Source organism: Lagenorhynchus albirostris, chromosome 13, assembly GCF_949774975.1.
Source record: "Lagenorhynchus albirostris chromosome 13, mLagAlb1.1, whole genome shotgun sequence".
In the NCBI taxonomy this organism is placed as follows: Eukaryota; Metazoa; Chordata; class Mammalia; order Artiodactyla; family Delphinidae; genus Lagenorhynchus; species Lagenorhynchus albirostris.
Window position 1 is genome coordinate 28,600,410 of NC_083107.1, and position 15,673 is coordinate 28,616,082.

General features: G+C 50.1%; 1 protein-coding gene across 29 annotated transcripts in view; it reads right to left on the reverse strand.

The window, feature by feature from the left end:
• DYSF (dysferlin) overlaps positions 1-15,673 on the reverse strand; it is a 222,709-nt gene that overhangs the window by 10,431 nt on the left and 196,605 nt on the right. For all 29 annotated transcript variants that reach the window (XM_060168906.1, XM_060168916.1, XM_060168912.1 and 26 more), the window contains 7 exons: positions 15,381-15,551; positions 14,621-14,763; positions 12,425-12,564; positions 11,139-11,227; positions 10,797-10,892; positions 10,249-10,390; positions 6,099-6,198 (listed from right to left, as the gene is read on the reverse strand). In XM_060168906.1, the coding sequence (XP_060024889.1) occupies positions 6,099-6,198; positions 10,249-10,390; positions 10,797-10,892; positions 11,139-11,227; positions 12,425-12,564; positions 14,621-14,763; positions 15,381-15,551 (881 nt within the window). The remainder of the gene's footprint in view (positions 1-6,098; positions 6,199-10,248; positions 10,391-10,796; positions 10,893-11,138; positions 11,228-12,424; positions 12,565-14,620; positions 14,764-15,380; positions 15,552-15,673) is intronic.

Here is a 15,673-nt window from a genome sequence, read left to right on the forward strand (position 1 = left end):
GACTACCTTCCCTATTTATCTTAAGAGGCTTGTAAATGTTAAACAAAGGGGAAACAAAGGCATCCTAGGAAAAACTTGACTGTATCTTTGAGATGTAAGTGTCCTATCTGGTCTTCTCAGGAACGCTCATCTCTGCCATCTTTTTAAAATGCAAACTTTGAAAAAAGGGCAAAGTAATTTAGAAATTGACTTGTCAAGGATAAATTAAAAAACTAAGTGTTTTTTCTGTAAAAATTCAGCCATCTAGACAAGTGAACTTGATTTGTTCCATCTGCCAGAAACCTAATTTTAATCCAACCTCTTTTTGTAAACTGATGGGTTTTATGTTGCTGTACGTGACTCAGGGCTGAAATTTTGAAATGAGAACTATGATGTCTCTGTTTGTTTGTGTCCTTGTATGTGTCTTTGTCTTTGGATAACATTGCTGGGGTTGATTTGCGGATGAGCTCTATTTAATTGGCTTAAAGAAGAGTAAGTTCTTACAAACCAAACAATTCTAAATACAAGAAAAATTAAGCTAAATGAATTTCGGGTTCATGTGCACTGAGAAATATTCAGTATTAATGTTTGTTTGTTGATCTAATTAATATAGACATGTCATTAGAGTCATCAGCATTAAGTATAATACTTTCATTATGCCTAGGTTTAATATAAGCTAAATAAAATCTTGTTATATCTGTTGCAAATTTATCAGCAAGGAAAGTAACTTGATGTAAAGAAACTTTTAAGGAAAGAAAATGCAAATGAGATAAGAGCTTTAGGTGTACTTTTTAAAATAATTATCTTTATCTAAAATTAATCTCTCCAGAGCTTCCCTGGTGGTGCAGTGGTTAAGAATCCACCTGCCAATGAAGGGGACACAGGTTCGATCCCTGGCCTGGGAAGATCCCACATGCCATGGAGCAACTAAGCCCATGCACCACAACTACTGAGCCTCCGCTCTAGAGTCCACATGCCACAACTACTGAGGCCTGTGCTCCACAACAAGAGAAGCCACAATAATGTAAAGCCCATGCACCACAACGAAGAGTAGCCCCTACTCGCCACAACTAGAGAAAGCCCACACACAACAATGAAGACCCAACATAGCCAAAAATAAACACAAATAAATAAATTTAAAAAAATAAAATTATTAATCTCTGCAGATATTCCACAACTTGAAAGTTAGAATTGTGCTAAAATAAGTTAAGTCATGGAAGGCTTATGGAAAGTGGACCCCAAGAAAAGAGTTTTGTAGATGGTCAGGATTGACTAAGTTTAAAATAAGTTTAACTGAGTAAATGAATTTTAAAAGTAAGCTGGTCAAAAATTTGAATTTGGCTTTTCTCTCTATTAAGAAGACAACGTTTCTTAGGATTCTGAACTGCCTCTGATAACAGATTTTAAGTTTTTCTACCTTTTAAGTGATCTGTTCTGTATTTGCCTTTGAAATCTTTTACTGTTACTTCTGCTAAGTGAATAACTATTGTTTCACAGTGACCTGAGATCCTATCTGACTGTTTAAACCCTTTTGATATTTTTTTGACAAAACTTCACAAATCAAATTATAATGAAGGGGCTTCTCTGGTGGTACAGTGGTTGAGAGTCTGCCTGCCGATGCAGGGGACACAGGTTCGTGCCCTGGTCTGGGCACATGACCAGAGAGCGGCTGGGCCCGTGAGCCATGGCCACTGAGCCTGCGCGTCTGGAGCCTGTACTCCACAACGGGAGAAGCCACAACAGTGACAGGCCCGCGTACCGCAAAAATAAATAAATAAATAAAATAAATTATAATGAAGTTCCTTTGAACTCTAGCTAACTTTGGGATGCTTCAAAGGGCCCCTGAAACACCCCAAAGAGAGATATTAACTAATTAGGTTCACTTGGTATGTTGAATTACATGGGAAGTGTCAAATAAGTAATAAATCTTCTTAGGTTATACTGTATGGCAAATGATACCGGTATTCTAGAGATTATATGGAGTTCCTAAAATTTGATGTGTGCTGGTAAAATGTTATCCGTCATAATTCTAGTTATTATCTAAATGTGTTGCACGTCACAGCACTAACCAAGTTACTTTGTCAATTGCATTGTAATCAGATTTAAACGGGCCTTCTTAAGTCTTTCGTCATTATAGACAGTTATGGTTTCACTCTGATGATGCCTTTGTAAAAATGCTTCCTCTTCAAGAAGATTCATAGGAAGGACTTTGGATAAATACAAGTTTCTGGCTTTCAGGCCATAATGCTGGACTGGCTAAGAAATTGAAGAATTCTAATGGGAAACCTGATGGCTTATAAAGCTGTTAACAGGAAAGATTCGTTACATAGAACTCAGTAAAGTGGTGAATATGGTTATAATTTTTATGGTTTCTATCTGAAAAATGACTGCTTTAAATCTGTGTTTTCCAGGTGTAAGGAAAACCTTCCCCTTAAGCTAATTATGACTCACAGTAATTTGGTAAATTACACCTTTGTAAGCCAAATGGTTTGTATTTTGTGTCTCCCTGCATTGTCTTTGTCAATGTTACTAGCTGCATTACTTATATCCTGTCTATTTTATAAGACCGTTGTCTCTTACAGTACCCAGTGTGTAACCAGGCTTCCAACAAAACTTCTATGGCTAAACATCTTGAGGAAATAGATCACATTTATAACGTAAAATAATTGTAATAGTGTGATTCTAGGTATGGGAAGAAGCAACAAGGGAAAATGTCTCCTGGGCCATCGCCCCTTCTTCCACAAGATTGTGGAATGGATATTGACAGTGGGGAATTGTAACAGGGAAGAGCCAAATCGGACTATATGTTGTATCTGTTTCTTTTACTTTAACCTTTGCTTTCCACTGCTTTTGTTCACTAAAAGGATACTGTCTATACATAATGGCATAATGTCTATACATACTGTCTATACTCAGGGAACCCTGCCCCTCTGCCTGAATGTTAAACCAAAGTGCCTTTGTTCAGGGAAATATCCGGAACCGTCCACCTGTGGATGGCTACAAGAAAGAAGAAATGAACACATCCCCTCCTGGAGGCTGGCCATTCCAGGTGATATTTGCAAAACTTATAGCCTTTTTACTTTACTTCCTCATCTCCTCCCCTTCTCTGTGCTATAAAAGAAACTGGCATCCAAACTCTAATAAGATGGTTATTTTGAGACTTTAGTCTGTCATCTTCTTGGTCAGCCGGCTTTCCAAATAAAGTCGTATTCCTTGTCTCAACACCTCGTCTTCAATTCTTTGGCCTGTCGTGCAGTGAGCAGAGCAAGCCTGGACTCGGTAACAATTCTTGAATACCATACAAAGGAGATTAGGTTTTTTTCAGTGTGGAATGCTCAGTTACTGCAAGTATTCATTGACTGGATCTATTTTTCTAGATTTCTTTCTTTCCATTCATCCATTTATCCTTCCATACATCTATCTGCTTTGACTTAACTGTCTACATCCCTCTAGAGCTACCATTTGCTGAGCACTGTATCTATCCATTAATCAGGTCATTATTCTATCCAGCATTTGTTCAACTCTATCAGCATTCATCTATCTATCCACCCATCTACACATCTCTCCATCCCTCAACTACAGATGAATGTTTATTTCCCATTTTAAACATGATCCCAAGATAATATTAAGTAAAAATCAGGATATTAAACTATATATACTATATCTACATAAAGACTGTAAGGAAACATAGGATTATTTCCTGATGGCAAAATTACAGATCTTAACTATCATTTTTAAAATAAAAGTAATAAGTACTCAAAAGAAGTAAAATATGTAATTAGAAAATACATTATGAAGGGGGAAAAAAGAAATCTCTGAATAATACTGTAAGTCGCTAAAAGAGTAGATCTTAAAATTTCTCTTCACAAGAAAAAACATTGTTAACTACATAACTTATTTTGGCTATCACTTCACAATATACACAAACATCCAATTAAAAAAAAAGAAATCTACGGAGTTAAAAAGTAGTAGTTTTATTTTTAAAAACAAAAGATGATCCTGTTTAATTTTATTTTGGACACTGTTTTCTCATTCAATAAAATGCAATTTTTTGTTTGTCTTTTTAAAATTGATTTTCTAAAGCCTCACCTCATAAAGGCAAGATTGATAGACTGATGCTAAAAAAATTATTTAGTCTGTAAGCAAAAAAAAATTCCATAAAAATGTGAAAAGCAATTGAAAAATGGAGAAATTATTTGTAATGTGTCCTTACTATATAAAAAGCTCTGAAAATCAACAATAAAAGAGGACCATCCCAAAACCACGAAAAAGAAAATCCCATCAACAATATGGATAACAACATATTTTTAAAGTTGTACCTTACAAGTAATGAAGAAATGCAAAGAAAGATAAAAATGAGGTACCACATTGGCAATTTTTTTAAAAAAAAGATAACACTGGCAGCAAAAGTTTAGGAAAAATGGTGCCGTTAAGGCAAACAGGGCACAGGTGAGAATATAAAAATGTAAAATCTTTCTAGAGGGCTATTGAACAAAATGTTTCAAAAACCACTAAAATGTACAAAGACTCTAAAAATCTGCTTCTTAGAGTTCAGGAAAGATACACACAAAGGGTCCAAAAATGTAAGCCTAGGCTGTCACTCATGCAGGAAATCCTAGAGATGAGCCGAGTACGCACCTAGGGGGGGACTAATGAGGGTCCGATGGGACATCAGGCAGGACATTAAGCACCATGATGCAGATACAATGCAGATGGATAACTCCTGACAGAAAGAATGTTTTTAATATATTGTTTTCCCCAAAATCAAGATCTAAGACAGTATGTGTAACATAAACCAATTTTGCTATCTATATGCCATATATGCATGTGTATATATATGTATAAAATACACATATAACACATATGTGTTTGCTTGTATAAGATACATGCCAAAATAATAATACACGCCAAAGTGAAGGTTATCTTAGTTATATTAGTGAAGGTTATCTCTGGGTAGTGAGATTATAATAAAATAGGAAGGGGAGGCATTGCTTATCTCCGGTTTCTAATTTTGCCACAGGAATTATGTATTCCAGAATAATAAGTAAGAGAACAAAAGTCCAACTTAGTGCTATGATTTTGACACCCTGAATCTTTTACAGTGAAGTTGTGGAGCAGCTGCCAGTCCTCCAAGTTCAGGGGACCAGGCTCGGGGTCAGGGGGAAGTGGGGTGAAGAGCAGCCCGACGGGCAGGCAGCCCTCCTCCCCATTCCTACTGGGGCTGCTCCTCAGAGCATCCTCTGCAGGGGCCCAAGAGCTAGGTGACTTCTGCAATCACTGGCCACACAGGGAGGGCTCCAGTGATTCGTCCAAGCCCGCCCTGCCCCCAGGTGGCAGAGCAGAACTGCAACACAGGACTCGTGACTTCCTGGACCGCCTTTCTCACAGGTTCACTATTTCTTTACTGAGGTGAAATTCACATAACAAAATGCACCATTTTAACCATTGTAAAGTGTACAACTCAGTGGCTTTTAGTATATTCACAGCGTTGTGAGACCACCAGCACTATCTAATTCCAGAATATTTTCATCACCCCTAAAAAAACACCAGACCCACGAGCAGTCGGTCCCCAACCTCCTCTCCTTCCAATCCCCGGCGACCACTTTCTGCCTCTGTGGATTACGTATTGCGGACATTTCATGTAAAGGAATCATACGATATTTGTACTTTTGCGTCTGGCTTCTTTCACTTGGTGTGTTTTCAAGGTTCACCCATGGTGTAGCATGATCTCATTTCTTCTGTGGCTGAATAACATCCTACCGTAGGGATAGGCCACATTTTCCCAGTGAACTTTTATAGCTGTGATGGGGCGGCTCCTTACAGTCCAGCCAGCAGGCCCCACACCTCACCCTGTGAAGGCACCATCTCCACCTCGTCCTCCAAGCCAGCGCTCCCTGTTCCAACACGGCCCAGCGTTCAATGCCACCTCGGCTGGCAGGCCACCCTGCTGGCCACCCTGATCACCCTGGCACTACCCTGTGTCACCGACCTCACTCAGCACCAGGGACCAGTGACCCTGAGCTCCCTGATCCTCCTGCCAGCCTTCCCACAAGGCCTGAGAGAGGGGTTCTGGGGCAGCCCCGACAGGCAAGATGGTGCTGACCGGAAATGGTGCTCACCCAGAAAGTCATCAAAGGAGAACTTGTCGTTGTCCCAGATCTGGAATACCGCTCGGGCGGGGATCTTGCTCTCTGTCTTGTCCAGTCTCCAGAAAGCATCCTGGCCCAGAGGAGAAGCAGAGGGGGAAGAAGGAGAGCACGATTAGAGAGGAGCAGTGGTCCCTTCTAGCCTGGAAGGCTGCCTGGAGGAGGCAGTGGAGGGGGACGTCCCTTAGGGACTTGCCAGAGTCAGGTCCTGGCAGGAAGACTGCTGAGACCCCAGAGGGCAGTGTTCAAGGGCCCAGGAGGGGACCACGCAGGCTCACTTGACATAAGGTAGCTCCTTTAATCCTCGCAATTCCATGAGTCAAGGTTCTCATTGCCGTTTTACAGATGACGTAACAAAGGCTTTGAGAAGTTGAGAATTTGCCCAAAGTCTGACAGGTAATAAAAACAACATTAATATGCACTTCTTAGGCATCAGCCTTTTCCCACTATGAAATCATTTATGCTTCCAACGACCTATGAGGAGATACTATCTTGAGGAAACCAGAGCGAGTAATTTATCCAAGTCACCCAGCTGGGAAGTGGCAAGCTGGATGGCAAGCTGACTCCTACCCAGTCAGTCAGGTTCAAGAGTCTCTTAATCCTGCCCCTGTGATCTTGGGGACAAGGTGGGCTGGCTGGGAACCGGGGTGTCAGGGGGGACCCCCCGACACACCACGGTAAGGATCTGGCACTGGGGGCAGTGTCCCCAGCCCAGCCCACCTTCACCTCCAAGAGCTTGCCCTGGGGCACACCGAAAGCTCCCGGTGCTGGGAAGTTCACCAGCCCCCTGCTGTCCCCTCCCCGCTTCCTCAGACCAGTCAGCCTGAAACTGCACTGTCTTGGGCTTCTCTCCACCAAGGCCTCGTGGAGCAGCTGAGGGCTGGGGACCGGCAGGCTGAGGCCTGGATCCACCCCTGGGTCCAGTCACACTCAACCCAAAGGACCGTCCCTGGGGCTTTCCCACTCACACCTATTCTCTGTCCTATCATTGTAGCTTTACCTGAGTGCGTGGCAAGGACCCACTGACCATCCCGCAGATGGTGGGTGCCAGGTCACAGCAGGGACCTGGACCCAGTCTCAGGGGGACAGACTCCACGGGAGTCAGGGAGTACTGCTGACCACAGAGTTTGTCTGGGCCCAGGTGCCCTGTGTACACAGCCTTGGTGGCCCCTTCAGATCACACGGACCCCACAGAGGTCCCGTGACCAAAGGCCGTGGCCGGTGCCCCCGAGGAATGATCACCTTGTGAAGCAGTTGGCTGCAGCCTGCACTGCTGCCTGGGCTGGTGAAGGGGCTCAGGTCCCCACCTGGCCCCTCGCTCCCAGCCCCCATCTGGTGCCTCCCCCTTTTCCAGGCCCCAGCCCTCCTGCAGGTGCCTCCCTCCTCCGGCGGGGCTTTTATGGCCAGCTCTGCAGGCCTGCCTGTACAGGACGCCAGCATCCTCCGTGCCTCTGGCCGGCCCGGTTTATGGGCTCAGTAATGAGCCAGAGGTTCAAACAGCCCCTGGTGGGAGCAGCTGGGCTGGGGCTCCAGCCTGGGGATGGCCCCCCAGGTCCCAGGCACTCATTACGTTCCCAGTCTGGGCCCTTTTACTAGCTGTTTATTTGCAGGGTGGGTGCCTGACGCACAGGCCCGCTCCGGTGGGTGTGCTGGGCTCCAGGTGGGGAGCCGGCCAGGGCAACCAGCAGTGGTTCAAAGCCGCCGGATGAAAGGAGACCTTGTACTTTACAACAGTCTCGTCTGGTTAATGGGGTCCCTGGAGGGCCTGCCTGCCAGAGGCGCTGAGCCCCTCGGCAGAGGGCTGGCTCTGCAGCAGGACCAAGGAGCCAAGAGGCTGTGCAGTGCCGCTGCACTAACCGCCCCCAGGCTTAGTCCCCTAGCCCAGACCAGCTAATTGGTGCCCCACCGTGGGCACGGCTCCCCCCGCCTTCCAGCGTCCTTTCTCCCAGAGGGACCCGATGGCCCTGTCTCGGGTCAAGCCAGTTCCTCCCTCATGTTCCTGGATGACTTCAGAACCCCTTGATTGTTCTCAACCTCCTCTTCTGACCCCTGCCACACACACCCCTCCAGCCGCCCTCTCCGGAGCCTGGCACCAAGCGGGGGGAAGTCCCGTTCCCTCAGCCCTCACCACTCCGGGCCACTCCCAGCCTCCTTGTCTCCTCCCAGCTCAGCACCCCCCATAGCCTTCTCTTTCTCCCAAGGCCAGCCCAGTCCTGCGGGCCATCGGGCCAATGGGTCGGTTCCCTCAGCCCCTCTCTTCCTCTGGAACTCCACTCTGGGTCAGTTCAACTCTCTGCTTCCTTGCTGGTGTCTAAAGGACAGAGATGAAACCCCACTGTTGCCAAAATGGAGCCCCCTCAAATTCTTAATCAGCAATCCCATTGGGCCCTCAGAACTGCCGGGTACCACCAGTTAGCTCCCTCTCCCTCTGCCTTTCTCTCCCCCTTTGTCTCCTTCACTCAATAATGGCTGCTTCCCGCCTTTGTCGTTTGTCTCAAATCACCTGCCACAGTGCCAGGAGATTCTCTCTCTTCCTACTTTGTAGCAAGAACAGAAGACTCTGCTCCCTGCGACTCCTTGCACCCATCTCCACCAGTCACAACAGAGAGGTGGTCCCGCCTCCCGTGTTGGGCCAATCGGCATCTCTCAGCCTCGGTTCCCCAGCCACGCCTCACCCCGTGTAGGGCTTGATGAGCACGGGAGGTGGCCTGAAGGAGGGCCTGGCCGCCCTTCCCCATTCCCTCCGTCCACAGCAAGGACAGGCGCTGTTTGTTTGACTTGGAGCTCTCCCCAGCAAATGCAGCATTTGGTTTGTTATGGAAACATCTTTTGATAGACAAACATGCTGAACAAAGGCAAACAGGATTAAACCTACAAATAGGCCAGGCTTTCCTTGACGGCACAGCATCCAGGGCTGTTGCTAAACTCTGCTTTCTGGTAGGCATCCCTGGGTGAAAGAATTCATTTAACCTTACTTAACCCATATTTTCTTTTGTTTGATGGTTTCAGAATGTTCAGCGGAACATTCTGGTTTCTCTGAAGTGCAGATGATTCTGTCTGTTGGGTTAGGAAGGGGTCATGGGGGAAGGATGCAATGAAGAGGAGGACCTAGGCAGCCGAGGTCCATTACACATTTCCCTTCTTTAAGCCACACAACCATTCAGGACAGAAAGAGGAGTCGCAGAAGCTTTGCCTTGGAGCCCTGCGCCACCTCTGGAAGGAAACAGGACCAGCAGGACCCAAACTCCAGAGAGGTATTCACCCTGTGGAACAGGAGAGCATGTGCAGGCGGAGCTGATTCTAGGCGGGACGCCGTAGTTAGAAGCTCCAACAGAGGGGCCCTCCGCCTCCAGAAGCTGCCTGCACACGGCACCCTCCTCACTGTGCTCTGGGGGCTGCTCCCTAAGGGCAGGCTCGGGGCCACCACCCGCCTTGGGACCCGCCTATTTCAGGAGGAGAGAGTTCACGGCCCAGAGGAGGCCTCAACTAGAAGATGCTAACCCACAAAGAGCTGAGGTCTCTGGAGCTGCCCTTCCCACGCTGAGGCACCGGGCCTCCCCAGGTCTGAGAGATACTAGCCTGGACGGTGGCCACAGGCCCCAGGCACAGAAATGGGAGAAAGGGGGAAGCAGCAGGGACTTGGCTAAGCAACACCCGATCCTAGCGGGTGGCCAGACAACCCAAAGCGAAGGCCAGACAGCCCTCTGGGGCCGCTCTCCCCAGGGCTTCTGCCCCACCGCTCTCTGATGACCGTGCTGGGCTTCCCTACCAATGTTCTCCCCACTCGGAGCCCACGGCCCTCCCTGCGGCTTGGTTAGTTAGGATTTGGACTTAGCTCCATACAGTGGTTGTAGCGCTGGCGTGGGGGAGATTGTGGGATGGCAGCAATGCTAACGATGGCGATGACGGCAGAGGTAGGAGGAGTGGGCGTGGTGGACGTGGTGGTGGTGGTGACGCCGGCAGTGATGGGACAATGGTGGTGGCTGTTACGCAGCGGTAGCCGAGGTGGCTCCAGCAATGGCGGGGCAGCGGTAGGGGTATGACAGTGACACGGCTGATAGTGACCAGGCTGCTGTTCGACAGCCCTGGGACGAGCACCCCTGGGGACAGGAATGGCACCCACCTTCTTGGAGACAGTGCAGACTTGCTCAGCTGGCAGGTAGTCAAAAGGGAAGATGAACCTCCAGTTAAAGTTGCCTTCGCCTCCCAGGGACCGGTAATGCACGTCTGTCTTCTGCTTGTGCTCTTCAAAGCCGACCATCCAGCTAGACACACACATTTTAGAGAACACGGCTAGTTAAGGTCTCCGCCGCAATACGCAGCCTCGACGTAAGCAAACAAGGAACTAAGAAGGTCATTGAACTCGGTAAGCGATAAAGGAAAAATAATTTGATGTACCAAATGGGTCATAAATTTCAAAATGTTCTCATGTCTCCCTTGAGGGATATCCTCAAGCCTTGTAAGTTCAATGCAAAGATTCATGTGGAAGAAGAAATCTGGTGGGGGTTGACTCCCCAGAGGCAGAGACCACTCCCATAAGGCCATCCTTCCTTTCTTGTTCTCCCCCTTCCCTGCCCCAGAGTTCCCCCTTTCCCAACCAACCACCACCCCCGAGGGAGCAGGGGCGACACCGTGGAGTCGGGACGGGTGGGAAGGAGGGTGACTTCCTACCCTTTCACATAAATGTCGCTCATCTTCTCCCCGGTGATGCTGAGGTCGTCCAGGATCACATCCTTGGTGTTCCAAATAATACAACGCAGGAAAAACCTGCAGAGAAGGATGACTCAAATCCACGTGGATTTCCCACCAAAGGGTGGGCAGTCCTTGTCCGAGAAGCCGAGAAGTCAGCTCACCCAAGACTCTGCTGCTTGCCCGGCTGGACATTTGGCCAGGCCCGCACAAGAGTGAGGCCTGAGTGGCCCAAAGCCTGGCCCGAGAGCCACCACCTGCTCCCACCCGCAGCAACCAGTCCACCACCCTGCTCAGCTCTGAGCCTGGGCTGGGGTAAGTCACCTTCTGGCTCTCCGTGGGGTGATGTTGAAAGGAGGTCCCGGCCGCCCCAGGGCCTTTGGAAACAGGTCGATCCACATCTGCAGCTTCCCCTGGGGAGGGAGACATGACCCTGCTCTCTCGCCACCCTCTTCATTCAACCAACATCTCCTGATCACCCGCTCTGCACTGGATACTTGGAGCACAGGACAGGGAAACCCCAGGCCCTGCACACTGTAGGAGAGATGCCCTCAAGGGGACCATAGGGCCAACCACAGGGGTGAGCCCACTGCCCCACAGGCCAAGGACTGGGGTAGCACCTGGGGATCAGGGGTCAGGGCAGCTCTCTGGAGACAGCGATGTTTGCTGAGTCTCACTGTGCCAGGCGGAAGAGGGCAGGGGGCAGTCGGCCTTGGGGATGGTGTACACAGTTGTGGAGGCTCAGAGAGCATGGTTTAGTGATGGGGGCTCAGAGGGTTTCCACGACAGGAAACCACTCTACCTGCCACCACTTAGCTCCCTCTTTCTCTGCGAGCCGGCTGTTATCTCTGTCCCCATCTTACAGAAGAAGGAGCAGGGATTGACCTAACTTCTTCTGGTTCACATGAGCGTGAAAGAGCTGACATTTCAACACCTGCAGTGCCACTCTGGGGAGCTGGTGGCCACGCCACCAAGGGGAGGAGAGCTCAGCTCCAAAGAGCAGAGAGGATGTTCTCTGCATGTCCACAAAGGCACCTTAGTGCCACAAAGGCTGCCTCGGCCCATCTCTGCCTGGAACATTTTCTCTCCTCCCCCTCCTCCAAACCCCTCCAGGAAGCCTCCCCATGTCACCCCAGGGCCTGCTGTCCCTCTGCCCTCCCTCCCTCTGCCTGGGAGGATTCCCCTGGCCCTCCCGATGGCTGCTCTGCCTCTCTGTCATAGGCTCGCCCTGTCTGAACTCCCCACTGCCCAGCACAGGGTTGGCCATCTGCAATGTCACTGACTGATGGCAGGGGAGGACTCCCTGTGGCCAGGCTGAAACAGCGAGGCTTCAGAATGACCTGTGGGCAGCCAGAGGTCCAGCCTACACGGGGATGGAGGAGAAGCCTCATTCCCCAGGCCCTGAGGCCTGCAGGCAGCCAGGGGAGGCCAGGCTCAAGAGGTCCCCTCGTGGGCCAACAATGGTAACCATTCAGGCTGTGGAGAAACTCCACAACGAGGGATTAGCCAAATCCTGAGGTCTCCACTGGTGCTTCTGGGATATCCAAGCTGTCCTTGGGGAGGGGTAGCTGAGGGTCAGGGGCTCTGGGGCCCGAGGGTGGAGGTCCTACCTGCTCGATGTCCGGCTGCAGGGGACTATAGAGGGGCCGGGACTCCACGTGCTCAGGGACCAGGCCCTGCTGCCGGAGGACATGCAAGGCCAGACGCTCCTCCACTGGGCCCAGGTGTGGGTTCGGGACCCTGCCAGCCTCTGCCCCAGAGAGAAGACAAAAAAATTGCCAGGACAGAGTGAGCAGGAGATGTTAGGGGGGTCTGAGGGCCTCGGGAAGCTGTTAACCCTGCAGCCTCACCCCTAGCCCAGACACAGTTCTTCTGGCCCTCACGTCTCGTTCTCTGTAAGGGAAACCTCGTTGTCCACAGGCTCTGGGCTTAAAAGCCAGATTCCCCATTGCCACCAACTCTACCAAGCCTCTTCTGTAAGCTGTCCTTCCTTTTTCCCACCCAATACAAATTCTCCCCACCCTCCAAAGCCCACTCCTTCCAGGAAGCCCTTCCAGATTGCTCTCAACTCCGAGGCTCCACGAGCTCTTCTCCCAGATTGGGCATCTAAGTGCTCTCAGTAGTATTCTCTGTGTCATGCAATCTCTTTGATTAGTAGCAGTAGCTAAAATAATAGCAGTAACAGAGAACACTTATAAAGCAGGAGCCAGGCACTGCTCTTCATAAATATTGGCAGGGCTTGATCCTCAAAGTAACCCTAAAAGGTAAGTGCTATTATTAGCCCCATTTCACAGATGACAGACACGAAGCCCCGGGCAGCCACACAGCTGGGTAGCAGGGCAGCTGAGATCACACACTCATTAGGAAAGGCGCATGACTGGATGCGAATACCCCTCCCCTCCCCTGCGTGCTTCCCAGGTACAGCTCTACCTGCCAGGGGTTGGCTCAGGGACTGGTACTGTGGATGGGGTGAGGACACGGTGGTGGTTCTGACCCTGACAAGCCCGGCCAACCAGCCAGCAACATGAACTTGGAGCCCCCCTGACAGAGACCTTGACTGGTGGTAGGAGGGTCCACACGTGTCTATACACACGTACACACACAGGTCTGTGCACTCAGGTGTGCCCACGTTCACCAGCACAGGTTCTAACGTACACACACATACACACGTTCATCCGTCAAACCTGCCCTGCCCACTTTACTAGGTACCACTAAGGAAGCAGCACGGCACTGCAGAAGGACCACCGGGCCAGGAACCTGATTCTGCCTCTAACCGGCTGCGTGACTTTGGGCAGGTTGTTAACCACTCATGGTCTGAACGGCCTCATCTGCAAAAACAGGGAGACGTCAGGCCTCACCAACTCTAGCTTTCTGGCTTTCTTTTCCTATGAATTTATGACCATGAGCCCTGGTTCCTGTGCTTAAGCTGCTCACAGACTAGCAGTAAGAAATGAGACCACCCCTAAAACAGATGCATGTTCTACAGGAAAAGAGACTGGGGGAGGGGTTAGGGCCTAATGGAAAGGAGCTTGGCTCAGCCACGACGTTGGAGAATCAGAGAAACGAAGAAGGAGGAGGGGGATTTGAGGTGAGGGAGCCAGAGCCTCCCTCCCCTTTTACAACCTCAGCACCAGCTCTGACATCAAACATCTCCGAAACCAGCAGGAGGCGAGGGGCCAGCTGGGTCTGCAAACACCTCTGGGGAGTCTGAGCTGCTCTGGGTGGGCCGTGCAGGCCTATGAGCATCTCAGACACGCGGGGAGCACATGGCAGGACCCTCGGCAGGAGCATGAGACAGACCCAGAGCATTAGGCAAGACGGGGGCTACAGGGCTTCCTGCCACCCTTCGGATGTATCAGGTGAAGGAGTTGTGACTGGAGGCTCAGAAGGTACCGTCAAGGTGAAGCTGGCAGACTAGTATGATTAAGTAGAAAACTTTCTCAGCGGTGGGCTCTACCCAAACTCTGACCAGTCTGCCTACACAAAGCCAGAAGCAGACTGATCCTAACCATGACCCTGATCCTGGCTTCAGACTCACCCCTCATCTTGCCTCAGACAGGCCCCAACCTGGTCTTAGACTGAGCTCTGACCCTGACCCACCCTGACCGTGGCCCCACCTTGACCTCTAATTTTCACAATGGTGTCCCAGGTAAGTATTGGTCCCAAGAATACCAAGTGCAAGTTTAGTCCATCTGTGCTGCCCTGGAGAGACTCAAGACCACACCGTGCTGGTGTGGGTTGTGTCCAGTGGTTACATCCAGCAGGAGAGGACCCACAAGAGAGAGGGCGGGAGAGGGAGAACTCACCTATTTCTTCGATGGTGTATTCTTTATCCTGAAACACTACACGGTCTGTCCGGTACACGGGGGCCTTGACTCTGCGCTGCTGGCAGAACAGGTGGAGGAGCTGAGAGGGATGGAGCTGATCCCGCCACTGGTTGGGTCCAGAGCTGAGGCCCAAACACAAGACAAAGATGAGACGCTCCAGGACACTAATGGGGGCAGAGGCGTGTGCAGTGGCCTATGTACCCACACGCACGGCATCACCCACCCTTCACTTTGACTGTGGGCACCCTGTGTGACTGTTCATCGTGACCGGGGAGCCCACTTCACACACAGAGAAACTGAGGCCCAGAGACGAAAGGACTTCTTTACGTACACATGGAATTGGAACTGAAATGTTTCCAATTTCCAGCTTTAAAGAATCAGACCCAGACAAGACCCAAGTGGGTGGGGCTGGCCGCACGTGAGTTCACCTCGGGGCCCAGCGGGGCTGTGTGTCCCATTGTCTGTCTCCCTTCTCCTTCCCCTCTCCAGGCCCTCTACGGTGCCTTAAGGAGAACTTGATTATAGACGTGAGGAAGAGCTGGGTTCTTAGCTTCAGATAAGCACGTTCAAATGCTAATCCCACCACTTACAAGTCCAGGTCTCAGTTTCCATGTCTATGGAGTGGGGATAAGACCTGGGCTGACTGAGAGAGACAGTGTCTGTGCTGTGCTAGGCCCAGGTTGGCACACAGTCAGGGCTCGGCCCACAGTCAGGGAAGCAGCCAGTGCCCTGCACCTACATGCAGTAGGTCTGGGGGAGTCCGCAGCGAGCCCCAAACTTGGACAGCAGCCTGTTCTCCAGGTCGATAACCGTCTCCCCGATCTTTTCGTCCTTGGAGAGGAGGTCGTAGTCATAGAGGGTAACCTTCAGGTCCTTCTCCAGAGGCAGAGTGCAGGTCAGCTCGAACATCCTATTGTGGGGTAGGCAGTTGTCATGACGACGCCAGCTCCCAGAGGTCACCGGACACAGCGCAAACTCAAGTGGGTGGCAAGGCTGGAGCAAGAGCTAGAAAGCCACCCCTGGTGTCTCCTC